The 10,656-nt window shown below is 33.1% G+C and overlaps 1 protein-coding gene across 1 annotated transcript; it reads left to right on the top strand.

Annotated features, from left to right (window-relative positions):
- Positions 1-6,553: 6,553 nt before the first annotated feature.
- Positions 6,554-8,526, top strand: LOC110413835 (uncharacterized). Its single transcript, XM_021424817.2, has one exon. It carries the CDS (start codon positions 6,969-6,971, stop codon positions 7,839-7,841), a length of 873 nt encoding a protein of 290 aa, XP_021280492.1. The 5' UTR covers positions 6,554-6,968; the 3' UTR covers positions 7,842-8,526.
- The last annotated feature ends 2,130 nt before the right edge of the window (positions 8,527-10,656 follow it).

Raw genomic sequence — 10,656 nt, 5'->3', positions numbered from 1 at the left:
ATTATCACCAAGAATCAAGCATGCAAATTACATAAAAAACATCAAACAAAGGCTTCAATACCACTACTGAGATTCGATCTCAAACTCAAATATGAAAATAATCAATAAATTAAAAAATATAACGTAGTAAAAAAATAAAATAATATTTAATTAGAGAAACAATTGAATCCTACAAGATCAATGTTTGTGTTTTTCATGTAACTTTCAAATTAATTATAAACACTCAAAATTTTAAGAGTTACATACATTGCTTTAGATATCGTAATCAAGAGCCAATTAAATCCAAATCTTTGCTTCTTCACTTTTAAGATTGTCAAATGTTCAACCACTCAAGTGTTTGACCTGTAACTGTAATCCACACAATAACTGAATAAGACGTTCTCCAAGTATGTTAGTAAGTTTTGTTTCTAAAACAAAAAGATCAAAAATTCTTGCCAAATCTTATTTTTTTCAAACAAAGAAAACTTTTTTTCTTTGCTTATTTTTTATGAAATGGTTGAAAAGTGGTTTGAGACTTCGAGTTTTAGTTTGCTAACGTAACATATTTATATAGTCAAACTAATTTGTAATCCTAAATACAACATTTGTATTTTAATCTAATTAAGTCTCTATGAACTTAACTAATTTCTCACTTTATTTTGGTCTCTTTCTATTAAGTCAAACTTAATTAATTATCCTTATTTAATCCCAATCATATCATTTAATGTGTGTGACCCATTAGGCTTCTAACATGTTGGCAATAAATATAAATCATAATCAAATATCAATTTGATAATTAATTTATATTTATAGATCATGAGCGACATCTAGCAATACATCATGACCACCCAAATGTTAAAGAGTCAACTAAAATATTTGACAAAGCCCTTCAGTGATAAGCCACTCAATGTAATATGGTCTTTTCATCAAATATCTCGGATATGTCATTAAGCATGGCTCAATGTCTACTTATAACATTACATATTAGTTCTCATAATTCATGATTAACCTTATGAATTTAGGAAACTAACTTTCCTCAAATTCATCATGCTTTAGCCAAAGACTTCATACAAGTTAATCAAGAATTGAGAACAAGTAAGATACATCATCTCATATCACTTGGGGTGATGAATTCTCTTTTGACCACTCATTCACCTTTGCATGCTTCATGGCATACCCAAAATCACCTTGTTTAGGCATTTGGTCGCTTCCAAACCTATAGAGGTGAAATTAAAGTATGTCATTCCCCATAAAAGATAACTTGGTGTCTCAAGTTGAAGGACTAGTTGCACGACTATCACATGAGAACATTTTCAATAAACACTTGAGTGAAATACCAAATGTAGTTCTCATAGCGGGTCATGTTCAGTGAACTTGTTCTTTAACAAGCACCTACATGTTATCCTCAAGTATTCCATATACTTCAATTTATAAGATCGATTACTTATTTCCCAAGTAAAGAGGCTTAACATGTACTAGTCTTTAAGCATTGTGAATGCCATGTCTTGACAATATAATGACCAGGAACAATTTTATGAACATGGGTTTGATACATAGTGATCTCATAATTGTAACAATTTTATAATTCTCTTACAAGGCCTTTATATTCCATGGGCTTCATTCAATTAGTACTTAATAACTCCTTATAATTGCACTAACATGAATGAAAACCTCTATCACATATAATTGTGCGATTAAATATGCATTAAATGATAATATACATTCCTTCACTAATCTAATAGGCTCAAGGACATATACCAACACATCATTCTATATACAAGGAGATTGCAGCATAGCCTTAAATAGCATGATATCAACCATGACAGCTAGTCACTTAATGGGACATGGCTATCGAGGATTTTTGGCTGTGGTTATAGATACCCAAGTAGAGGCAGTTAGAGTGGTAGATGTACCTATCATGAGAGAGTTCATAGATGTATTCTTGAATGAGTTACCTAGATTACCTTTAGAGCTAGAAATGAAATTTTGCATAACTCGGTGCAGGACACTAGTTTGATTTTTATAGCACCATACCAGATGGCATCAGCCGAGCTTAAAGAGCTCAAGAATCAGTTGGAAGATTTATTTGACAAGGGCTTCATTTGCCCTAGTGTCTTGCTACAGGTGCACCGGTATTATTTGTGAAGAAGAAAGATGGTTCGATGAGGCTTTGTATCGACTACAAGCAGTTGAACAAAGTGACCATCAAGAACAAAATCCCTACCTACGTATCAATGATTTGTTTGATCAATTGCAAAGGGCTAAATATTTCTATAAGATTGATCTAAAATCGGGGTATCACAGTTGAGGATTAGAGGTGTAAACATACACAAAACTACATTTTGTAGAAGGTATGGTCCTTTTGAGTTTTTGGTTATGTTATTTGGATTGACTAATTTCCCTGCAGCATTTATGGATATGATGAATAGAGTATTTAGACCATATTTAGATAAGTTTGTGATCATGTTCATTGATGATATCATAGTGTATTCAAGGAGTCGGAAGGAACATGAGTAGCACTTGAGGATTGTGCTATATATGTTAAGGGAGCACTAGCTATATGCCAAGTTCTCCAAGCATGGGTTTCTAGCTTGACCGTGTTAGCTTCTTAGGCCATATAGTATTTAAGGATAGGTGATGGTGGACCCAAAAAAGATTGAGGCAACAGAGAAATGGCCCAAGCCTCTTTTAGTAATTGAGATGTGGAGTTTTCTAGGGCTAGCCAAATATTATAGGATATTTGTTAAAGATTTCTCCAATATTACTACTCTTATGACTAAGTTGACATAAAAGGATATCAAGTTTACATGGACAAATGCAAGCAAGGAGAGTTTTGCAAAGCTCAAAACTTTACTTACCATAGCTTTAGTGTTGAATTTGCCATGTGGTTCTAGAGGTTATATAGTTTATTGCGACGTATCACGAGTAGGACTAGGATACGTGTTGATGCAACATGGAAAAGTGATAGCGTACGCATTGAGACAACTCAAGAAGCATGAGCAAAAGTACCACACATATAATTTGGAGATGTCTGCCATAGTATTTTCCTTGAAGATATGGATGCATTACTTGTATGGTGAGACTTGTGACATTTACATGGATCACAAAAGTCTCAAATACATTTTTGAGCAAAAAGATCTCAGTCTTAGGCAACTCAGATGGTTAGAGTTTCTTAAGGATTATGACTGTACTATATTGTATTATCCCGATAAAGCTAAAGTGGTGGTAGATGCATTAAGTCAAAAATTTATGGGAAGTTTAACCCAGACCTCAATTGAGAAGAGATCACTGATACAATGTATGCATGAGTTAGGCGATGTGGGCATTTGATTGAGGTTGATGATACCAGTGCATTATTAGCCTATTTTAGAGTGAGATTGATGTTAATGGATCAAATCAAGGAGGCCTAAAACAAAGATGATTTTGCAGCAAGAGCATTAGAGGATCCTTAGGGAAAAAAACGTCAGATGTTCACTAAAGGCATTGATGGATTACTTAGATATGGATCTAGGGTACATGTGTTAGATATTGAAAATTTGAGGTGAGAAATTTTAGGCTCACCCAAGCACCACCAAGACTTGGTATTGAGAAAAATGAGATTATGAGATATAAAGCACGACTTGTCGCACAAGGTTTTTCCCAAAGACTGGGTATTGATTATGACGAGATATATTTTTTTCTTGTGATGGATGCAATAACAATTCTATATTAATTAGTCTACCAAGACATGAAAAGTTTGAAATGCGTCTAATGAATGTAGTTAAAGCCTATTTATACAACTCACTTGATAATGATATCTATATGAAAATCCCTAAAGGATTTAAGCTGCTTGAAGCAAAAAATTTGAATTCCTGAAAATTTTATTCAATTAAATTAAATAAATCTTTATATAGGTTAAAACAATTTGGATGCATGTAGTATAATCGCCTTTGTAAATATTTGTTGAAAGAACACTATAAAAATGATTCTATATGCCCTTGTGTTTTTATAAAATGATTCTAATATGAAATTGTGATAATTGCTATTTATGTTGATGACCTAAACATTGTTAAAACTCTTGAAAAGTTATCAAAAATTGTGACTTAAATAAATAATTTAAGATGATAGATCTTGGAAAAACAAATTTTTGTTTCAATTGTCAAATTGAACACTTAACAAATGGAACTTTTATCCATCAATTAAATTGTATAGTAAAAATGCTAAAACAATTTTATATAGACAAAGCACATCTATTGAGGTTACCAATGGTTGTAAGCTCATAAGATGTGAAAAAAAATCCTTTTCGACCTCGTAAGGATGATGAAGAACTTCTTTGTCCTGAAGTACTATATCATAGTACAATTAGAGCACTAATTTATTTTGCTAGTAATACATGAGCTGATATATTATTTCTTGTAAATTTATTAGCAAGATATAGTTCTTCTCCAACTCAACACCATTGGAATGGAATTAAACATATACTTTAATATTTTCAAGGAACAATGGACATGGGCTAAAGGCTCAATCCTAAACAAGTTATTTATTCATATGTGAAGGTACGACTATTCATAGTGTTTTGTAAAACAAATTATATTTGTTACATTTTCTAACCTTGCAAAAATGTTGGTAATTCATGAGGCAAGTCGTGAATATGTTTACTTAAAATTTGTAACTCAACATAGTTAAGAAACGTGTGGCTTGTTAACTAAGAAGAAAATTTCAACAACATTATATAAGGATAATACTACTTGCATGGTATAGTTAAATGAAGAATACATTAAAGGCGATAAAACAAAACATATTTCGTCAAAATTCTTCTTCACTCATGATATCCAAGAAAAAGGTAATATTAGTATTTAATGAATTTGGTCAAGTGACAATCTAGCAAATTTATTCACCAAAGCCTTTCCTAGTGCAATATTTGAAAAGTTAGTTCAAAAGATTAGAATGCATCGTTTTAAAGATCTTAAATAATGCAGTTATCAAAGAGAGTAAAATACGCACTATACTCTTTTCCTTTATCAAGGTTTTTCTCATTAGGTTTTTCTTAATAAGGTTTTTAATAAGGTAGTATTTTAATAGCATAATCTTGATTTATGTACTATTTTTCCTTCACTCGCATTTTTTCCCATGAAATATTTTCCTAGTAAGGTTTTAATGAGGCATACTCTTAGTACAATAGATATTCAAGGGGAGTGTTATGAATATATGTGTGAATGTCCATTTTGTAGATTTTGATGTAGATTATATTGGATTAAGATTATGATTTAATCCATTCATCTAATTGTTAGTATTATTTTTATTTTATAAATTCTATATAGATAAGGGGTTATTAATCTATAAATGGGCTATTCATTTCATTTGTAAATACACACTTAAATAAAATTTTCTTACTTTCTCTAGATACGTTTTTTATAGTTATTCTTTTTCTTTTATAATTGTTCTTTCAATTAATATATCATAAAAAAATAATAAATTTTTTATCTCTCTCCGCTTCCCTCTCTCTCAATCTCCTTTTCTTTTCTCCCTTTTTTGTCCATTATCTGCAATAGATCTAAAGCCCTAAATTCTTAATTTTGATTCTTGAAGGTAATATTTATTTCATTTTTCTTATTAATTTATCTATTTTTTTATATTTATGATTATTTATTGTCAATGGAAGACAACCACAAATAAAGCAAGCCTAAGTAACGTTGAATTAAGACTAACTTGCAATCAGGTTTTTTTTTTTCTTGCCTTACTTAATTAGGCTTGGTTAATGTGGATTTCAGAAGCTGGAGGTTGTTCATAAATTTGTTTAAATAAATATTACTGAATCAAAATTAAGAATTTGAGAATTTGGACCTATTGTTGCTAATGGATTGAAAAATGGAGAAAAGAAGAAGAGATTGGATGAGTGGAGCTTGAGAAAGATAAAAAAAGAATTAGTTTTATCCTTTTAATTTTTTTAAAAAAACCACTAGTAATAATTATTTTTAAGTTCTTCAAAGTTTTAAATTTGTTTGTTAATGATGGCTTAACAGCGTATAAAAGCTATATGATCCTTTTTATTAAATTTAGCTTTTTTAATGGCAATCATGAATTTGTCTCATACAGGTTAGGGAAATTCCAAATGATAAGAACAAACAGACACGACCATTATCTCCTAACAAATAATTATAAATAAGAGATAATAATAATATTGAGATAATTTTATATAATAGATAATAATAAATAAAAATATCAAGTGGAAATAATATAATTAACCATTAACCAATCAAACCAGGAAAGATATTGCACATTCCATGCTTGTACATGCACATACAAAACATTCCTAAAACACTAGCAGCTCTTATAAAAAACGATCATTAAGCATTTATTCGGAATATACTACTAAATATGATTATCATATGCTATCTTGGTCTTGTTGTATTTATCAAATGAATTTAATTTGGACAATTTTTTCTAATAAAAATACAAAATTTTTAATTGGGCATGGTATGAAATAAAAAGGAGAACACGAATTGGATATTACCACGTCAGAGGTTTAGGGTAACGGAGCAGGCGGGGTTTGATTCAAAATATTCAAAACGCCTAAAAAGATGGCCCGGTTTGGCGTCGGAGAAAGCGACGAGAGAGTTTTCAGTCAAACACAAGCTTTGTCAACTTTGAGAAAACAAATACAAAAGTAGTATGTGCCAGAAAAGCTTTACCCGGGTCTCACGCCTCTTTCTCTCTAAACCCAAGGTCCTCTTCGGTCCCTGCTTTTCTAGATTCTAGTTTACCTCTTCTCATTTTATTACTACTAGATTAGTTGTCTATAAGTCATACACTTTCAAATCCAGCCATGTGATAGCTTTGTAATTTGCATATATAGCCATTCATGGTTTCCCCTGTCTGTTTATTCCAAGTCTTGTTCCCCTCCGATCCTCACGCCTCGCTGCAACCTTACATCATTCTCAAACGCCGGCTTAAGCTCCAAAAAGAAGAAAACAGAAAAGAGAAGAGAAAGCCTCTTGGATGTTTGCTGCATGCGTCTTGTTTTGCAACCCGCTTGTGGATCAGGGAATAGGTTATGCTATGCTATAGTAAGATCTAAAGTAAATATGGGTCTCAAGCTTTTGAATCTACATGCCATTCCATGTTGGTTTCACTTGCTCGGCAACCACATGTCGTGCCTCCACCTGCAGCCTGAGCCTCGGCTTGGTACCATCAAGATCATGGACTCTGACGGGCTTGTCAAGATCTATGATCGTCCCGTCAATGTTTCCGAGCTCATGACGGAGTTCCCTAAGCACATGATTTGCCGTTCTGATTCGTTTTACATAGGCCAGAAGATCCCAGCTCTCTCCTGGGACGACCAGCTCCAGCTTGGCCACAGATACTTTCTTCTTCCTAAACATTTTTTCCAGTCAGTTTTATCGTTCGTTACCATTGCCTCCTTTGCCAACGCCCGATCTCCGCAATCTCCGGTTCCATCTTCATCTTCTCGGGTATCAAGTACTGCGCTGGTGAAGAAGGCTGCGACTTGCCAACCTTTCCAGATACAAAAAAGTTCATCCGGGTGCTTAAGAATACGCATATCTGATGAATTTATATGGCAGTCGATGGAAGAAGGCAGAATGAGAGAGAGTGTTGATGAGAGTTGGAGCAGAGTATGCACCACCCCTCAGTTGCAGAAGCAGTACAAGCAGCTTGTGGGTTCACGCCATTGGAAACCCAAGCTGGAGACCATTAAGGAGAAGGAGAAAAGGAAGATTTCGTCTTTCGGAATGATGAGGAAGAAGAAATCACAGTTGAAGAACAACCTAAAGACTCAGAGATCATCTGAACACCATGTTCATGTAACTTGTGCCAAACCCCCGTCAAAACCCAAGATTAGGATTAAATCATCAAGAAAGTGATCAAACCCATTTTTGCTTTTAAAGTTCCTGTTGTAAAAGAAATTACAGGTCTTCTTACTAGAGTTTAGAGAAGGAAAGTGAATTAAACCATCTCAAATTACACTTTAATCGTCTCGTATTCTTAATGGTTGGCTCCGCCTACCGTTATTAATTCTTGATTTTGTTTGGTTTTTGTATGGTGAAGTTTTGGACTGCATAAGATTTAGAACCGGAAAAGGTAAGTCTGATACCATACCATCCAAGGTGATGGATGGTCATATTGGATCTTCCACCTTTTCCATTTTTTTTTATAAACTCATAACAAGGCAAACAATCCGTAGGGGATGTATGATACACACGACTATGTGAATCAATTAATGTAATGTAAATATGTAAATATATATGTGTTGAACGCTGGTGATGTCGGGTTGGTCATTGTGTTTGGCAGAGTGGGACTGAACCCTTTTTTCCTATTTTGTAAAGTGACAGCGTTGGGTCTTCGGAGAAGAAGGAGAGCTCGCGTGTCTTGTCTACTTTTTTTATTGGAAGAAGGGACAATCTGATGTGGGCGGGCCATCGCCATTTATGCACATGGCCAACAACTTGACAAATTAGCAGTCAAACCAAGTTAGCTTTCAATTTGTAATTTGCCTGCCATTGCCAACTCTATTTTCATCGCTGTTCCCTAACGTGTGCCGCCACCACCTCCCTGCTCTCTCCATCGTCACTTTTTAAATATTCATTTGTAACTTTGAAAAGTGGCATGCTACTCCATTATATTCCAGTAGCAGCAAAGACCAAGTTTACAACTAAATTTGGATTAATATTGTGGACACTTCATTTTGTACCAGTGTTTCGTCAATTGTTGAAAAACTAAAAATTTTAAAAATATAAAATAAAAAAATAATACAAAACAAAATAAAATAACAAAAATTATAAAAAAAGATAATATGTTTGGCCACTCCATTGGAGACATTTGAGAGTCAGAGCCAATAAGTTAGTCATTTATTTTCTTAAAAGCCTTACAGTTACACTAATTCAATTTTTTAGTTTGTTTTATTTTCTTGTTTCTTTTCTTTATGTAATAGGCCTTTTCACACACTCACTACACATGCATGCATAAACCTTCTTCCTAGACTCCATCCTTTTTAAAAAGAAGTAGAGTATCTTTACTCACATGAGGTGATAACTTACGCATTGGCTAATGAAATGCTTCCACTTATATTGAACCTTTTCCGCTGGCATTCTATAATAAGTGAGTATTAGGATGCCTTACTAGTCCAAAAATAGACGATAGTGGGAAATAATTTGAGAACCTTTAGCTCTATGTCAATCTACACTAGTTCAATTTTTTAGTTTGTTTTACTTTCTTGTTTCTTTTCTTTATATAATATGCCTTTTCACACACTCACTACACATGCATGCATAAACCTTCTTCCTAGACTCCATCCGTTTTAAAAAGAAGTAGAGTATCTTTACTCACATGAGGTGATAACTTACGCATGGGCTAATGAAATGCTTCCACTTATATTGAACCTTTTCCGCTGGCATTCTATAATAAGTGAGTATTGGGATGCCTTACTAGTCCAAAAATAGACAATAGTGGGAAATAATTTGAGAACCTTTAGCTTTATGTCAATCTAAGCTCAGCATATAATGAGCTTTATAGAGACAACCCTAGATAGAGCCTTCCTACTTTATTGTGTTAAAAACACTCAGAAATAGGTGCACATATATTTTGTACTATATTTTCTCTTTGTAATCTCTTCCCCTATTTATACTAACCTATTTGCTTTTTGTCTTGATTTAAAATCATGCATTTCCATTATACATTCATCATCTAGGGATACCCATCAGATGACAATCATGACAAAAACGACATTCATTACATCCATGGAACCTCCACCAAAGTTGTATTATTTTCGAGAGTAATAGAAATATCTTTTCGTTGCTTAAAACACATTTAAAGAATGCATTTTCTTAATCATCTTGCATTTAAGAGATTGTAAAATAATAATTTTAAAAGTTTTAATATAAATATTCATACATAAGGGGCATATTAATTTGTGTTCATGGTAAATAAGGTCTTCAAGATAGCTCGACCATCAAAGCCACCTACTTATCACCGACACAATACTTGCTTGCAAACTAGGATTATGAAAACGAGCAGTTTGTGCGAATGAACCAAATGGAAAAGGTCCAAGAAGAGATGAAGGAACAGTTAGCCAAAGTAATGGCATTGATGATGCCCATTAGCAAAGGAAAAAAGGTAGTGGAAAAGCTAGCTAATCAAGCAAGTCAACAAACTTCAAATAATAATGATCCCATATATGTACCAAAATTTGGTTCAACTCAATGTTGCGATAAACCCTGTAGCCGATCAGATTGGTCAAGGCTTAGATCCAACCATGTAATCATATCATTCATGTTAAATGATCAAAGGTTTTTCATCATAAATAAAACTACACTTATAAGTAATTGGATGAAGTCCATGAGATTAGCATGCCTTGCAAGGGAATTGTAAAGTGTTATATTATGAGATTTATATGCATCAAATCATGATCTCTAAATTATTTCTAGTTGATGTATCATTGAGACTAAACAATGATGCTTGAAGACTAGTATTTTATGTTCCTTATTTCAAAAGTAAGCAACCGATCCTATAGGTTGAAATATAGGAATACTTGGAACTAGAATGTAAGTACTTGTTCTAGGAACAAGTTCATTGAACATGATCAACATGAGGATTCTAGTTGGTACTTCACTCTAATGTCCATAGAATATATCCTCATGTGATAGTTGTGCAAGTGATCCTTATATGAGGATTGCTGTACTT

The sequence above is a fragment of the Theobroma umbraticum genome, unplaced genomic scaffold, assembly GCF_002168275.2.
Source record: "Theobroma umbraticum cultivar Fairchild unplaced genomic scaffold, ASM216827v3 scaffold_4.1, whole genome shotgun sequence".
NCBI classification, from domain to species: Eukaryota; Viridiplantae; Streptophyta; class Magnoliopsida; order Malvales; family Malvaceae; genus Theobroma; species Theobroma umbraticum.
Note: the sequence above shows the minus strand (reverse complement) of the source record. Positions and strands in the feature narration are given on the sequence as shown.